This window comes from Trichoplusia ni, chromosome 9, assembly GCF_003590095.1.
Source record: "Trichoplusia ni isolate ovarian cell line Hi5 chromosome 9, tn1, whole genome shotgun sequence".
In the NCBI taxonomy this organism is placed as follows: Eukaryota; Metazoa; Arthropoda; class Insecta; order Lepidoptera; family Noctuidae; genus Trichoplusia; species Trichoplusia ni.
In genome coordinates this window covers 798,707-817,255 of record NC_039486.1, presented here as the reverse complement: position 1 = coordinate 817,255, position 18,549 = coordinate 798,707, and the positions used below count along the sequence as shown (strand labels likewise).

Sequence of the window (18,549 nt, the reverse complement as noted above, 5' to 3'; positions counted from 1 at the left end):
AGACTTGTGAAAGTAACGTATGCTTGTAACTATAGCAGATTACTGGGCACATCAAATGTCACAGGTATCGTTAACATGCAAAAAAGAATAGGTAACGCGAATGTTTAACTTCGAATTACTTTGCTTAGCTTGATACTAGATGGCGCTGTGCAAAACTATTTTTAACAAGACTCTAGGTATAATATTAGGATCAGTTTTCAGCTTTTCAAAAATGTGATGGTTTTGAAAATTTAGGTTACACGTGGAGAGACGTAGAACGTGTAACCTGTTTCTCATTTTTGCTAATTACCTAATTACATTATTTCTGTTCCGGCCTAAAATGTGAGCTAGAAATCTAGGTCATACCTAAATTCTAAAAATTTAACCAAGAGTAAATCTGGTTTTTGTTTCAGCTAGTCACTTCATTAGTGATAATCATTTATTTAATTAACAAAGACTCGATCAATCACGTAACGCTTTCTTTTTTTTATGTCAATGATGACAGATATTAATGAGCAATCTCATTTTTTATGGATTAAAAAAAGCATTTGGATAAAGAATTTAAGTTGTGGGTGATCGGTACGTTTCTACGGCGCTACATTTTGTAGCAATTTGTGACGTTAATGTTCTGACCGATCAAGTGCGAGTCGGACATGGGACATTGAGGGTTCCGTACAAAAAAAATGTTCCCCATCAAATTTATGACTTTACCCGTCGTCTGCCAAGCTATCACGGTACAAGAGATACAGCCTGGTGACAATCGGGTGGATAGCTAAGCCTTAGTAACAGGGTTCCATTTTTACCCTATGAGTGAGGAACCCTAAAACATTTACCTAACTGAGGTCAAAAATAGTTAACATCTCTAATAGGCATTTATCATGGCGGACCCTGTGCTCCTTTTATTACAAAATATAATATAAAACACACTTTATACAAAAACAAAACTCTGGAAACTGTAAGGTACATCACTTTGTTCGTATTAAACGCAGTATACTTGTCCATTTATAAAAATACCTATGGGTTTTATAACCAATCCTAAATGTAAAAATATATTTTTATTAGTAAATTTGAGGGTAATTCATATTATTATCTAAATGATGCAACGGTTTACTCACGCGTATTTATCGGGGTAGCCCGACTTGTTTCGGACCCAACCGGAGTCCTTAATCATAAGCTGACGCGAAGGGCAAGCGTGTCGACCGTTGCACAATTTAGTACGAAAAAATAATTGTTTTATATTGTTGTTCGACAGAAATAGAAGAAAAATAGAAGTCATCTTTGTTTTTTACACATAGAATATATTAAGATACCAATTTCTCTACGTTTGGACAAATTAAAATATGAATCGTGAAAGTCTTGTTTTCTTAAGCTGAGGCTTTCAAAAGCTGACTAACATTCGTAAAAAAGCAAATAAGATTCTAGCAGTTATATCGCATTACTGCTGTTGCAAATTTAGTATTACTACCGTTCGTAATTCAAGGCACTTATAACTTGAGTGTTAAGTTTGATCCTCAAGACTCGCAACGACTTTTTAGTCCTAAATATCATAATATCCGTGTTTCGGAAGGCACGTCATACGACACTTGATATACCCCCATCGTATCAGATAGGCACACATAGGCCTATGTGAGTGCGGGAACAGGGAGTGTCGTTGTGTTGCCGTACACGCGTGAGCACTATTTTCTGTTCCGCAGCTGACAGGTGTCTTGAGAGACTAGCTATCGTCGCCGAAATCATTTAGGACATGGTTATCGTTAAGTTTGCACTTTTAAGGAAAGACTTAAACGTGAAAAGCGTTAATCTAAGGATTAGGCTACAAGCTGTAACGACTAATGCAGTTAAGTGAAATTTACATCTTCAATTAATGAAGGGATTCCATTGGTTGTTTGAAACATCCTACGCTAAGCCGAATGGAATGCAGTCAAATTTTTGTTTTTTTTTTAACTATTGTTAAATAAGAGCTATGCTAAGATTTAAATGGCATTTTAGGAAGATGTACAAAGGAAGCTCAATACACTAGTACTAACGGTCAATTCATATTACGGCAGAGTAAAGAGAAGCTGGGTTCTATATTTTTTTGCAAATTCACCCTAAGCTCGAGGGCGTAAGGTTCAAATTTCTTTAGAGTGAAATATTATATGTGGCCACAGCAAACTCGCCATTAACTAAAGGGCATAAAGCTCAATTTAATCAAATAATTCAATTCTCTTCATCTCTGCTGTAATATGGAAGGCGATAGTAGACAAATTAGTTTATTTTACCGTCAGGTAGATTAATAAAATATTAGACTCATACTTAGTTTCAATTGAAACCGAAAATAAATAATATGAAAGCTCAAATTCGGTCCTCTGCATATGTAGGAACTATAAACGGTTTACGATCACAAGAACTCCAATCTCAAGATGCTCTGTGTTCACGGTCGATTTAAAATATACATAAAAGGCTGGCCCGTTGCTATAATAGTTGCTACATATCCAAAGCACCTAAATAGCTAATATTTCTATCATGTACCTGACGAAATTAAACAGTATTTTTTCTATACATAATATACAGTCAACGCCCCCATTGACTTTAGACATAATAATATTAAAAAAATACAAAATACAACAGTCATACATCTTACTAACGAAACTTTGGTCCACATAGACGCAAATATCCATTGCTTCACTTATATACAAGGTACTATTAACATTAGAACGAAACAGTCAATGGACTGAATCCTATTGCCATCTCTTTATGAAAATTTGTATTAGAAAAGGACAGGTATACGCATGTAATGTTTATTAGGTGAGCGGAACAGTTACCATGGCAAATAAATTTCTAATTGTATATTCTATCTTTCTCATCTTTTATATGTTAGTAAGAGTCGGGAAGAGTTCTGAAATAGAAATAGAATTCGCGCCATTGAATGACAAATACAAAAGCTCTGCAGTATAAAAAAGATATACCCGTTTACAAGTTTGGTTAGACTTCTCAAATGTATCTTAAATATTAAGTGTTAAGGTCGTATTTTGTGTAACAAGCTATTTAAGTCAATTTACATCACCAAATTTGCCAGCAATGGAATAATAATACAAGATTGCTTTACATGATGATACAAAATTTTTGTTCACATTTAGATCTCTTTAGATTTCATCAACCATAGACTTTAAATAATACTGCTATAGAACTGATTAAGCTTTCAATATCTCAGCACACATCCAAACACACGAGTTAAAGTGGACCTTATGTTAATTGAGTTTAGGTTTCAGTTCGCTTAACAACTCGTTTTCTCTTAAGATATTACTTAATAGGGCAACTTTACTTATAGAATCTATATTAAGTGTTAATATTATAGGAATAGTTCATGTTGCTTATATTCTATCTCTTTCTTTCCATCTAACATTATACAAAGAACAAAAGAGACAAAATCTTAAAAACAAGTGACATCTACAGCCTTATTACTTAAAGCTCTATGGTGAGACGTCTAAACTATAGCATATACATATAAATAACTATGTACACTTGTCACTAATAGTATCGCTGGCACTAAAGTACCAGTTCGTCACTAAGACTCCTGTGATGAGGATTCTGTTGGTGTTAGTATAGGCGTGGTTTCAGGTGATTTTAATATTTTATTTAGTAATATGTATATACCACCCATTAGTAGAAAAACGCCGATTACCTGAAAAAAGAAAAAAGATCTTATCATGATGTCATAAATATTATTTTTCAGTGTCGAAACGATGTCGAACAATGTCACCCAACTAAAGGTTTTTACAAAAAGACACTCAGACTCAGAATAAGCATTAGTGGATCACACAAATTATTATCTTAAGCGGGGATCGAAACCTTGACACATCTTTGACAGTCGTTACAGGTAGTCAGAAGTTTGAAAGTCTGACAACCAGTCCAACCAAGGGCTATCATGTTGCCTAGGTAACTGGGTTGAGGAGGTCAGATTGGCAGTTGTAAAACATTGGTACTTAGCTGAATCCGGTAAGACTCGAAGCCGACTCCGACATAGCTGGGAAAAGGCTAGGCCGATGCTGACATAATGGTAAACCGAATAATTCGACGGAATATCCGGTCCGGTAAAGATTGAACCAAATATACTTTAACCGAGTGTTTACTTTTATCCAAAAATCAACATTTTGACACAATTGACTTTTGTTTTATCATGGAATGTTTCGTCAGAAAAGTCCCAAGCACGTGATCTATTACGCCCACTCATAATTAAAACACACCAATGCACCTTTTTATTTAAATTGATAGTATTGTTACATAACTGTGCGATGTTTTGAAGCAGAATGACGTATGTGCGCGGTTGCGGGCGGCAAGTAAGGACATGTTGAAACCTGTTTTCGCGGCGAGGCAACAAAATTTTGAACCGAATAGTTCGGCCGAATATTCGGTGAAACCACTATTCGGCGCATCTCTACTAATAATAGATAGGTACTAATGCAGCCTGCTGACCGTGAGTGCGTACAGTCCGTAGGGCACCCAGTAGCGCAGGCGCAGCGCCTGGCGCGCCAGGGCCGCGTACTCGGGCGTCACGCCCACCTCCTGCCGGAACCAGAACATCGGGACCAGCACGTCGCTGTCCCACAACACGTTGTTGATGCTGGAACAGACAGTGCCACATGAAATATTACTGTAAATTGCCTTAAAAAAGAAATGAAATGGTTTGATTAGATAGCATATTTCTTTATGTATGTACAAGATCTCGGATGAAGTGGACCAACTTGCGGGGAAATTGGTGAAATTTGGAGGAAGTGTGAGGAATTTGTAGGGAATCGGAGGATATATCTATACTAATATATAAAGCTGAAAAATTTGTTTGTTTGTTTGTTTGTTTGAACGCGTTAATCTCAGGAACTAGTTAAATAATAAGAGGGTAACACCATTGCAAGCAATTACATTTTCTGCAAAAAATATAAGGAATATTGAGGGAAGTACTTTAATAAAAGGAAATAAATGCTAATAGTTTTTTTTGTAACTCGAAGAAACTAAAAAAAAAGACTTCGGGGGCACTTGGCACAAATGTTTGTAATGTATGTGGGTATTTATTTAATGTATCAATATGTGTGGGTAATTGCTAATCAACTAATATTATTTTGTACTAACGGTCTCAGTTCGAATATACGTCTAGCGGAAGATACTTGTTTGATTGCGATCACCTATCCCGTTATTCCTGAGATCCCGGATACTTCAATGTTAATCAAAAGTAATACATTACATTCAAACTTCGATGGGCCCTAATGCCAAATATTTCAAGTTAAAATAAAAAAGGAATTAACAAAATCGGTAAATCCAATCCAAAGTTCTGAAGTACCGACACAAAAACAAAAAACATTCCAAATTATAACCTCTTCCTTTTCTAAACCAGACAGAAATTTTAGTAATAATAATTAATAATAATAATAGTGTTTACTTGAAGTATGGCACGTGTCTGACGAGCAGGTTGATCTGCAGCTGCGCGGCCACCGACAGCGGCATGCCCGTGAACATCTCCAGCGCCAGGCGGAAGTTCATGTCCCTGTACATACGTAGATAATGTTTATAATTACAATAGGTATATACATTCGTCTTGAATACAAGGTTTATGCTGATAATAGGCCATACTCTAGATGCTCAAACCTTTCTTAAATGTGACGATAGCTGTGACAAGCAATAGGATGTCTATATAAATATTATGTACTTTTTTTTTGTATAATGTACTGATCACTGCGTCGCATTACGTAATCATCAATCTGCGCATAGTACAAAATTTTGTGTTTGATTTTAATGTTTTGAAACTCAAAGCGAAATAAGAATTTAATGCTTTAGTGACGTAAGTGTTTAAAGCAAAATTTGAAAAATTATAGTCCTCAGTTGACCAATATTTATAACGAAGAGCCAACATTTTTTTTTGCTTGAGATAACTCGTATAAAGTACATGCCTGTAGACAGAATCACAGTTTACAACAACACCAGGGTCTCTACAAATGTGTATAAGTTGAACTCACTCAGTGGCATTGAGCCCCTCGATCTTGCTGGGGTAGTAGGGGTCGGAGTGCAGGAAGTGCGGCAGCGACACGAAGGCGGGCGCGCCGAAGCGGCACTGCGACACGTTGAGCGCGCCCGACGGCATGCAGTCTGCCGGGATGCCGTTGTCCTCGCAGTAGCACGCCTAGGAGCAAACATGGTGAGTTATTAATGTAAGTATTGATGTTGAGGGGATTTTTGCGTGTCTTGTGGTTGTATGCATGTATTTGTACGCTTAAAGTGCAGGTTCGGTCCCCAAAGTAAAAGTAACGATGTGACTTTTTCAAATTGAGTTTCACCACTGACAAACGGTGAAGGGGAACATCGATAGAAAACCTAGATTAAATTACAAATAAATGAATCTGAAATCGCCCGCAGTGCACTACAGTTGTTACCCATCCTTATACACTTAGTCTTTGCTAAGCACTAGAACGTTTATAGGCTAGTATTATAAACAAATCCGGATATTGTCATATTTTTGGCGGAGGAGAACCTAGAAACGCTTGTTCTATGTCCGGGTGACTTGACGGAGGTTTAACCAACATTCAAGTCACCCGGACTTGAATGTTGGTTAAACCTCCGTGAAAGAAGAAAATATCTTAGAACGGGAGTCGCCTATTAAAAATAATCCTAAACCTATTAAATTGATCAGTCTTACGGAAAAGGCCGGGAAAAACAAATATAAGGGTTCCTCACCATATGCGGATAATGATGGCCGTTATCAAACACGGAGTTGTTGGCCGAGTACTGGACGCCGGTGATGCCGTCCACTGTCACCTCCTTCTCTTTAGTCAGTGTCATGTATCTAGTAGCAAACAAGCAAGTTGTTAGCATTTTATTTGAAGTACCTGTTTTATAAGTTGTGCGATTATTGGGATGAGAAAATTAGGGTAGTTGACTTAGGGCTACAAAATGGTATAAAAAAGTTACGTATATTTCTTTTGGCTAAGAAATTTAAGCGCATATGTTAAAGAAGGTTATAATGCCAAGATTCTCAAAATAATGTTACGTTATGATAGTTTGAAACTACGTGCAAATGTTGATAATTACGCCAATGTTCAATAGTCTTTAAAAACTGAACATTTCTTAAACCCTACAACTTAATGATCTAGTACATTTTTAATTACATGGGCTTTATACAGAAATTTGGAAACATTTTATCAATTCAATTTAAGAAGCGAATGCAATGCCTAATAATTAAATAATACCAAAACACTACATACATAACATTACATACTTTAAAGATTGTCGGGTCAGTGACACGGAAATCAAATCGCGTGAACCTGTTTACAAATAAGTAGAACAGCACATTAACATAGCGAACATTTTTACATAAAGCCGACTTTTTACCGTTGTTTTAATTTTGAGATTTGGACGAAATTCGGCTGTCTTACAGATTGTAACATTTGGGACAAGTTTTATCTCAATATCTTCTTTTTATATTGTACTTAATGACTACTATAGTTTTATTGCAATTATTTTTTTAATCTATACTATCTATATATCTATACTATATATAAAGCTGAAGAGTTTGTTTGTTTGTTTGTTTGAACGCGCTAATCTCAGGAACTACTGGTCCAAATTGAAAAATTCTTTTTGTGTTGAATAGACCATTCATCAAGGAAGGCTTTAGGCTCTAAACCATCACGCTGCGACTAATAGGAGCGGAGATACAATGGAAAATGTTAAAAAACAGGGCAGGCATAAATCATAACTTATATCTTCTACCCCCGAAGTCGCGGGCAACAGCTAGTCATTAATATCTCTTTTCATTCAAGTGAAAATTACATGGGAGGATATCCAATTATCCAGTCCTTTTTAAAGGCGTACGCGGGCACGGTATAAAAATACAGAGGCCTTGTTGAGAACTTAATTAAATCTGAAATGTAATAGTGCCTTTAACAGGGTCCATACACCAATGCTCTATAGAAGAATAGACTTTTTTGAAATTGTGGACATTAAACTATTTTTGGCTAATGGTGTAAAAATGTTCAAAGATATCCTACTCAAATTATGACCGTCGATATTATTATTGAAATACATCAATCAACTTCAACTTTTTCTGTAAATATTAATAATATATGTTAACTCTGGCTGTGCTAATTAGATAAGTCGCTTATAGTATGCCTATAAGCCGCGAAGGTCGTATACGATTCATGCAAGAGTATCGACACCACACAGAGCGCCGATTTTTTTTTAATCTTTGAAAAAATGCTGGTACCTAAAGCCGGTAAATCAGATTTGTTTTAAACTATTATTTCTGTCTGTACCTTAATATTTCATAGTTACTAGTGTGAGAATGATTCAGTATATAAAAAGTGCAAATTAACAAAACAAATATTTTAAACATTTATAGCATCAATATCATTACAAAGGGTTACCGTCATCTTCAATAGAGGTTCAAAGTTCTTTTCATTATTGACATAACTCAATGTTGAGTCATTTGAACTGTGACCTATATGACTATCTGTATTAGTACATAATAACCAGTTAATTATATTTGTTTGTGTGTATTGTCACATGTCTGTTGACTTCTTTATCTAAGACAGTAATGAGTAATGTGAAGTGAGTAAGCAGGACTTCTTCTGATGTGTTCTTTATTTAATATAAAGTAAAATTATAGTAAATACTAGTGGTCACCGGCTTTGCAATGCATTAATCCATGTAATAAGCTATGTGTGCACCAAATTTCGTCCAAATTCGTTCACTGGTTTTTGCGTAAAAGAGAATACAGAAGTATTTTCGCGTGACACCCTCCATCATACAAATGCAAAATTCTGAAAATCGTGAGCTAATAAAATGAGACAAAAGAAGATCACTCACGTGCAAATATCAGAAGCGAAGACATTGACCTCTGGTTGTCCGAACTCCGGAGCCCAGAGCTCACCAGTAGAGCCCTTTACGACTCCGCACTCATCCCTATAATCTGTCCGGTTGGAGAAGCGCCACTGCTCAATGTTGCCTAGGCGGGAGAAATCAGAAGCTCCGGTATTCATGTTGAAAGACCCGTCGAATTCTAAGGACCCGTTGCGCTGAAATAAGTAAATGTTTCGTACATTAATTAATGTGGTAGAGTAGATATGGGAGGATCCCAGAAGGATGTGGTAATCAGGCATCGCACTTATCACTCTTAAGATCGGAGTTTAGATTTGCATACATTTTATTTCTGCCTTTGTTTTTGCACGTCCCAAATGAGCAACTAGGTATGATTAATATTTTACGTGTGTGACAGACTACGAAGACGGATTGGTTGGCCTTGGCTTACACTTGGCCGCACTGGTTCTAATACTACTGCATCACTGCAGGAGTTTGCATCTACTTTTGTCTAGGTTCTTAATTAAGAGCTTATTTTTATGACAAAAATCTAATAAGCAAATGGCATGGCCGTGTCTCCGGTTACCGTTACAGGGCCGGATGCATAAGCGCGAGCATAGTTCATGCACGACCAAAGTAGAGCACCCCATATTAGATGAAGCATAATAACAAGGAAATAAACAAGTAATGACATAGGAAACCTGAAGGACATAGAGACACCGATATCATATTTGCCGACTCATTACGCCTAGCCTCATCGTACTATCGTACAAATACGTAGATTTCAAAAGATAATTCTGATTCAGAGACTCTGTTTCAGTAGTATCAGCTGCGTCGCGGAATAATTTGTATCTTATCTATACATATTAGTATGTAAGTCATTGTTCAAGTATGTTTTGTTGTTGAGTGAATTTTTCCTTCCTCTATTTCTGACAATTGCAGTATATGAAGCAGGTCAATAAGGTCTGAAAGTAAACATTTTTCATGATTCAAACAATCTTTATATTCTAGGTGTCATTGAGAAATGAAATGAAATCGTTTATTCTGCAAATAAGATATTTTATCACTTTTACGTGTCTTTTTTGAGAACGCTGGAGCCGACATTTCCTATCTGACTACCGTGAGAAGAAATTTCGAAAAAAAAACTCAGGGTTCGCAGTTTCTTTTAAAGTCCAGAGAGCTGAGGATCGTAATCGTAGTTTATAATATTAAACTCCATGAATGTTAGTGTACAAGATATCATTTTTTCGAACAATAACACAAAAGTGAGACAACTTTTTTTTAGGATTGCTTCAGATAAAATCTCCCTTAGAAAACGCGCTTGATCCGTCTAAGAAAACTGCAGTAAACATAGTGCACGTCATTACACAATAGAGAAAGTGCAGTGCGTTATTACGCGGAACGTTGATGTGTACTGACGCAATAAATTACTGCACATATATGTAGCGAGCATTACTCTATCTATAGAAGACTTGCTTTCGCGCGAGGGTACATCCTAGGTCAAGGCAAAAAATAGCATATGTCAATTGACAGAGAGTTCAAGTTGACTTTGTCCTATTTTAGTCAAATGTCCTTGTCGATACAGTTGCCAAAGAGGTTTGAAATTATCGTAATATATTACATTGATTTCAAACTATGATACCTTTATGTTGAACTTAAAATAGTTAATCCGAATTCAAATTAGTCGAACTGTCGTGTAAATAGCTGAGTTGTACCTACTGGGTGCGGTAGACGCAGGTTCGAAAGAACTATTTAATACAGCAAAGGGCCATTTACTGAGAAAAGTAGCAAAAATTTTCTTACTCCTTTTGTCAACTATTTTAAATAACAATTCTAATAGATTAAGGCAGTATTTTTTCTCTGAGAGGCACTGAGCTTCAATGTTTGATATTTATTAGTAATTTGCAGCCTGGCTTATAGGTCACAGTAAAGTGGGCATGTCCCACTTGAAATTCTTGAAGCTTAACTAGAAGATAAATTTCATAGATGTACAGAAAAGTGTGGTAAAAAATAGGTCAGTCACCAATAGCAAAGATTATAGAATAGTGCTATCCCAATACATGTCTGCTTGTGGTTATTTTGAGATAAAGATAAGATTATTTTGTTTGTATTGCATAGTGATATCTGTATGATTTTTACGATATCAAGAGAGACAGTTTATATTTACGGCTGAATAAGTTCTTGTTTGTTTATCGATATCATTGTACAATGCAACACAAAGAAATTATAAGTAAATGTGTTAGTACAATTTAATGCTCGTGAGTAGCAGACCTATATTTTTTGGAACCCGTATGCAAAAGGTAAAAAAGGAATCATATAACTGAGGTTCCGGTTGTCCGTCCGTCTATATTCAAGCTGTATCTCATGAAAACTGAAAATATTGCTGCTATCGGTAAAATAATAGGACAAGTCCAATGTTTGACATACCATTTTACAAGAAAAATAGGCAAAAATAATAAATATTTACAAAGAAACAAATACGTAAGTGTATTATTTAAAAATATTATTTAAGCAACTTGTATCTAAAAATATTAAAAGCATGAAACAATACTAGTATGAAGTTACGAGCACAGATATGAAATCGCTACACATTTTTCACAATTTAATGAAAACCACGTCACGGTTGCGACTCACGTGGTATGTGGCTAAATATCAGCATATTAACAATGGATATTTCATATATCTACAGATTTTATACATAAGCGTGGTATATTATACCTAGAGCTGTGTCCATTTGTTAAATTTCTTAAAAGATGGAAGAAGCAGAGGAAAAATGAAGTATTTCCACATTCAGAGGTTTTTTTTTACAAATAGGCTAAAAAGACAAATGAGGGAAAAACATCAATCTAACTTAAAGCCGTTGTGTGTTCAGCTGCCTAGCTACCACAGTTCGTGAGATACAGCCTGGTGACATGGGTGGATTTATTGATGGGGTTCCGTTTATACCCCTTTGGGTACGAGAACCTAAAAAAAGATCAGTTATCGGATTGGCCTGAAAAAAATGGTATTAATATAATTAGCCTAAGGATCTTATAAACATAGTTCTGTATATTAAATGTATAAAACTAACTCCAATTAATACTAAGACCAGTAAAAGTAACGTAACCAATGCGCCGTGACATTGGCAAGTCGGTCAAACGAAAACTGTGTTATGTAATTCGCAATTATCGTTGCGACAAACGTTCTGTTGATGATCTAAGCGGTTTGAAGATTGTGGCTACTGGTGTTAGTATTGAAAACCATCACACCAAGAAATGAATAAAATTTTAGTTTCAATTGTTTTGGGTTCGGTATCCGTCTGTCATCAGAGTGATGGGTGATTATATACTGTGATCGGTAAAGATCCAGGCTTAGTTGTTGTTGCGGTCATAAATTTGATGGGTGATAAATTTTGTAGCAACTTTGTTTATCTTTATTGTGACTCGTAGTAGTTGCAGAACACTCGCATTGTTTCGAACCTTAGCACAATTAAAAACTAAAAAACTAAAACTATTTCTTATGTTTGTTATAAAATAAGTCACTTAAAAACTTTTCCTTTCTTTTACTTAAAATTGTCAAACCGGTACCATTACTTAACAGCTATATATATAATAAATGCATTATTAAATCCGAATCGAGGTCAATAAATTATTATTATTAAGGAACTGTTCGATAACAGCAACATCCGACATTGATAGTGGACAAATGATTTATTAAAAGAATTATAATGTATCGTATTTAATAATATTAACGGAAGAGCAATACGTTACTGGTAGTCAGAAACTAGAAAGTCCGGCAACCAGTCCTACTAGGGGGTATCGTCTTGCCCAGATAATTGGGTTGAGGAGGTCAGATAGGCAGTCGCTCCTTGTAGAACACTGGTACTTAGCCGAATCTCGATGACTAATGGAAAGAAGGCGTTGAGAATGATACTTGGTAAGTGTTGATGTAAATGTTTATTTATATATCTCTGCATTCCATGACAAAGACTGTATATCCCCTGTAAGGGGGAGTTTGCTATGCGTCGTTCTTGTATTGAGCTGAAAATCTTGAAATTCTTATACATGAACCCTGGGAGTCTACCGCCATCTCTCAAAGTAGGACATTTTCCATTGTGGAAAGGTACATAACTCATCTTAATGGTTACTTCAGTCAGAAAACAAACAGTCTTACGTAGAAAAGACGCAGGGAACTCAAAAAAATGCTTATTCATTTTCAAGTGGAATGTGGAGACAGACGTTTAAGAAGTACTCTTGGATAATGACCTACCATATTGACTTCATCATTCGCTTAACGTCGCTAACTAATCATATCAACAAGCAAGCTCTCGCAAAAAACAAACATTGACGTTGACATGCACATCAAGGCTTGTGAGTGACTTTCAAAACCAGATTTGCTTATAAATAAGACCATAGACGACAAGTTTTATACTCAAGCAAAAAAAGATAACAGATCAAACAAAAACTGGATTGGTAGTGATTCTTATTGAGACTGACTAGAGTAAAAGTGACTATATTATGATAAATCGTCGGGGACAGTTAGAATAAAGGGGAGAGTGCCAACGAGGCAGCGGGATTGTCCAGAAGGGTTATCACGGCCCCAGTATGCAAAGGACAGAGAGGAAACATGGGTAGACTGTTACTGACTAAAAGCAAAACTAAACAGTTAGACTGTTATCTAACTGTTATTATATTTTTTGATTTTTGACGTTTAGATATTGCTGAATGCTGGTCTCACATGTCCATACCATGAACATTTGAAGTTATCACAATCGGCTGACACGTTACAGTATCTTTAATAACATTTTTTGCTATCGAAAACACATTCGATTTCAATGTAATTATTATTAACCAAAGATAAAACAACGCCGTTACATGAGTCACTCCTTAACCGTAAACAGTTACTTACCGAGAATCGAACTTTGATCCCCACTTAGTCATGGTATTAAAGTCATTATGAACACAATTTGAATGAAAAAAAATATCATTATTTTGTTATTATACACGTTCCTTCTTATCGAAACAAATAATATTGATGTTCGCTTGTAAATGAGTCATGTTGGTCTTCGGCCTTACTGATACCGTCATAATTTAGATATATTTTGCAAATTCTAAGTCCACATCTCTCCCATATACGCATATGCGGATTTTGAAGGACTTAGCGAGACATTTGATTAGCAGGGGAATGATTATAGGCTAAGAAAAATAAAAAGCTGGCGACAGACTGACGGACCTATTAGTAATAGGGATTCTTTTTTACCCCTGGGATTTGAAACATTAAAAATAGTGGTATTGTGTTGTAAACACGCTCTTGTAGAACAAAAGTTGAGTAATGGAAATTTGAAAAGTCTTAGAGATAACTTAACCATTTGTCTTCGTAAACTCAAAACTTAGAACATGGGAACATCGAAGAAAGACAATCTTAGTATCAACACTAATAAACAATTGGATCGTGACGTCACATATCGATATCGATGAGTAATGACATCATGATTGCAGATTACAGAGATCCTGATAAGATAACAGTTACAACGGGAAAGTGTTCCAGAACGTTCTACGGTATCAATACCTAAAGTTTACTACTAGTACGTAGGATAGACCAAAAAGCAAGCTGATAAATTTTAGAGAGTACTATATATCTCTACTTGTAACAAATCTATTCATTTAGTGTGCGCGCTGGTGTTAATCACCTCTTGAGGTATGTGAACGGTGAAATTAACAAAACGCACACGACGTCGTTGATTGTCTACCTCCTCCGTTCTGCCAACCAAGTTATATCTTCATCGGTCTCTATAACTCTATTTAGTTTAGTTGATTTGACATTTGGCATAGTGGTTAGTGTTTAACTAGTCAAAGCTTTTTGAAACCCATATTTAGGAAGCTGTGAAAATAGTAAACAGTTCGCCACTTTGTGACCAATCACTTTTCAAAAACCGAGATAAAATTAAAAATACAAACAGCTTCAGACAGTGAAATCTTTCAGCCCCCACAACTTTTAAATGGGTCGACTTAATATTCTCAAACATGTTTAAGAACACTCGCACATAATTCACCTTTATTACTAAACAAACTAAATCGAAATCGCTCAAACCATTGGGGAGCTATGATGCCACATACAGAAAGACAGTCAAACTTATAATACCCCATTTAAGCATTGGGCTTTGATAACCAGACTTACCTGGTAGAACCATCCGAACCTATCATACGGTATGTCCAAGGGCAGGTTGGGGAAGTGCGATGCAATCGTCAGGACAGGATCGCTGATACCCTCGAACAGCCATGAGGATACGTTGGCCGTCACGAAGATGTTCTTGTGGAAGCCTCCGACGAAGAAGTTCACAGCTTCTTTGACAAACCGGCCTTGGTAGCGCAGTATGTATGGTATCGTCTGTAAGATAGGGTTAAGATAAGAAAAACGTTTAAAATGATTATGTAGGTTTATAGGTCATTTATTTGTTTAAAATAATTTCTGCAGTACGGTTTTTAAACTTTGTGTTGCGGGGGCTTAACAAAAAATTTAAGTCACGTGCACTAAGACATCCAGACTCAGAACAAGCATTCGTGGATCAAATGCTTTTTCTGGGCATCGAACCTGCAACACGTCACGCTCATTGGGATTGGTATGGTGACTTCAGTACTTTTTGCAGCAGAGCAGATCAGCAGAAACAGATCATTAATTTTATTCCAATATAATCAAAGAAAAAGTCAGACCTTTAATTTAATCTGGATTAGCTTATGCTAACTTTGTATGATAAAATTATTTTCTTAAAGTGGTTATGGGTTTCTGTAAAAAAAAATGAAATACTCTAAATATTTCATTTATAAAAGAGGATGTTCTGAGAGCAATCCTTGAATCGATTATCATAAAACATATCTAAGAACACTGCCGACTCATAAAACATAAAACAAAACAAAAGAAACACAGTTTATCAATAACGCTGTCGCAGATGGACACATATACAGGCAAACAGGCACGTCAACCTTACAACCCATAATTGTTGCGTTAAGGTTTAAAAACTGTGGGACACTCACCACGACGATAGGGTTGATACTGGTGATCATGTCCTCGAGGGTGCCGTTGGACATCTCCGGCTCGAAGTGCCAGTAACGCTGGTTGTAGAACGTCAGCGTACTGTTGTCGTTCCACGATAAATTCACCTGAGGATGAATAAGGACGTTAGGACTTTGTATTTACATGGAATAGTGGTGTGGAGAGTTCTTACTAAGGAGTCTAAGGACAGGCTTCCTTTCCATTGAGAAGGATAAAAACAAATAGTTTTGTCTCACGACCATGCCGCCGCGTCAGCTCATGATTGAGGACTCCGGTTGGGTACGAAAGTCGTCGAGCTATCCCGATAAATACGCGCTAGTAAACGTTTATAAGGTAAAAAATTATGAATTGGATTAACGAAAGTTATTTAGATGAGGAAAAATAAAAGCGCCATCTTAAAAATGTATAATAAATGTTAAACCAAAACGTTTACCAAACACAACGATTTTTTAACTAATATTATAAAAGGAAACTTAAAGCAAGGATGACAAATAAAAAAATTAAGATTAAAAAAATAAGGATAGGAATAAAAACACAAGGAAATCAAAGAGCTGGCCTTGGATAGAAAAAAATGTTAAAATGCATAAATTACTGTAAATATTACTAGTCTACATATCTTTTACTTAAATATTATTAATGAATAAATTAATTATTCTTGTAACAGTAGGCGCCACCCCTATTGTATCAGCTGATCTACATTATAATTACCAACTCAATACTTTCGCATCGCACTATTAAATTTCAATTTACTGAAGGAAAGCGAACAGCTGATTCGCACGCGTAAACATATCGTGCGGGCGTTCGGTGACATTCCGTGTAAAGGCACATTTAGACGTGGCGAGAAATGCTGCGAGACTTCCAATATATTGCTAAGACGATTGATTTTCCGGAAAATCATTGCCCTCATCTAGTTGATTCTCTGCTGCGTCAAAAAAAAATAGCTATAGTACTGTACGACCTTGTGTGAAAAAGCATTCAATTACCTGCAATATCGAAATCGAGATGACTCTAATAATTTCTTGAATTTTTATTTCTTCTGGGTAATCACTCAGCCGCGCAGATATATTATTTGAGGTTCAATCTCCGCGTAGAACATGCGTTTGTGTAATCCACAGATGCTTGTACTGTGACTAGGTATATTTGTGTATGTGAATTGTGAATTCCCCGCGACATTAGGTTGAAAATATTAGAGCGGGATTCGTTTAATAAAAAAAATAGACACCGCAACTTGCACGTCTTGCACGTATCTCTCCACGTCTGAATGGGCCTAAAAAAGTATCTACGATTTATATTTACTTTAGAAAGTCGCATTTTTATTTATATTCTCGTTAGTATATAATATATGCTATAAATATATCCTAGATGTAAAATGAATAGCTAGGTTTACTGAAAACACCTGAAACGACACAAAAGAAAAAAAAAGTAACAAAGATGAGGCATTTACTAATCAGTGGGTACTTCCAAGAAATCGTGATAATCTATATACTCTATACTATACTAATATATAAAGCTGAAGAGTTTGTTTGTTTGTTTAAACGCGCTCTCAGGAACTACTGGTCCAAATTGAAAAAATATTTTTGTGTTGAATAGACCATTCATCGAAGCAGGCTTTAGGCTATAAACCATCACGCCGCGACTAATAGGAGCGAAGATACAATGTGAAATTCTATGTGTATAATGGAAAATGTGAAAAAAAAACAGGGCAGGTATAAATCTAGCTAGTGATGAAAATAAATAGAATGCGTTGAAAAGGGAAAACAATATTTAACTATTAAAATAACTACGAAAATCTGTTCAAGTGAAGTCAGCTTAGAATTGTTTATATGAATCAAAAACAGACCTAACAGGTTTATCAAGATATAAGTCCAAAAACAAACAGCATTTAATATTCATAACAACATTATAGACAGTAATTTATTCATAATATTAAATATCAATATAACATTATACCACCTACACCTAATATTATCAATTCAAATACCACTTTGAATCTAAGGTTTAACTGACTAAGGACAGTCATAGCCTGTTCATTTGCATGTGCAAGTATGCAGAAATAATACTGCGGGTTGACCAAAACCTAGGCAAGAAATACTAATAACTTCTGGAGCGGGGATGTCGATCTACACCATATAGTAACGTGACTATGCCATCCCTCAACAGCACTACTATTGCTTTAAAAGTAACCCGTGATTGGGACCTTTCCCATTGATTGCAGGACATCGCATTAATGACTATGCCTACTACTTTGCGAATTGTGTAGTTCAGATTTCAATATGATGAAGTTTTCGCGATGTTTTACTTCGCCAACTTTTTCTGTCATGAGACACTCGGTTAAATAACCCTCATGAAATTACGAAATGCAAGCTATATAATGTAAATATAATTTCTTGAGTCTCGAGCAATTTTGAATATTTTAACTTTAAATAACCAAGGTCATTTTTTCGCCTTGAATCTAAAATCTAGAAATATATTTTGTTTATCCTTTCGCTGTTAGTACCTGACTTCACAGTCATATTTGATTAATGTTTAAATTGTTTTTTGAATACCTTCTTTACTTTACATAAAAATCATAAAAGAACATAATTAAATGCGGACAACAACATCACATACATTGTTCTGAACCCAAAGTAAGTTGCTAAAGCACTTGTGATATGGAATCCAGATACAACGAAGGCACCACAAACACCCAGAACCGAGACAATGTAGGAATGTGAATTTTTA

General features: G+C 35.7%; 1 protein-coding gene across 1 annotated transcript in view; it reads right to left on the bottom strand.

Annotated features, from left to right (window-relative positions):
• Nucleotides 1-310: 310 nt before the first annotated feature.
• The window catches only part of LOC113497455 (protein croquemort-like), a 28,251-nt gene continuing 10,012 nt past the window's right edge, over nucleotides 311-18,549 (bottom strand). Inside the window, exons 4-11 of the mRNA XM_026877010.1 lie at nucleotides 15,810-15,935; nucleotides 14,956-15,165; nucleotides 8,809-9,017; nucleotides 6,682-6,790; nucleotides 5,967-6,130; nucleotides 5,393-5,497; nucleotides 4,435-4,582; nucleotides 311-3,643 (exon numbers count right to left, since the gene is read on the bottom strand). Of these exons, the coding sequence (XP_026732811.1) occupies nucleotides 3,527-3,643; nucleotides 4,435-4,582; nucleotides 5,393-5,497; nucleotides 5,967-6,130; nucleotides 6,682-6,790; nucleotides 8,809-9,017; nucleotides 14,956-15,165; nucleotides 15,810-15,935 (1,188 nt within the window). The 3' untranslated portion in view covers nucleotides 311-3,526. The remainder of the gene's footprint in view (nucleotides 3,644-4,434; nucleotides 4,583-5,392; nucleotides 5,498-5,966; nucleotides 6,131-6,681; nucleotides 6,791-8,808; nucleotides 9,018-14,955; nucleotides 15,166-15,809; nucleotides 15,936-18,549) is intronic.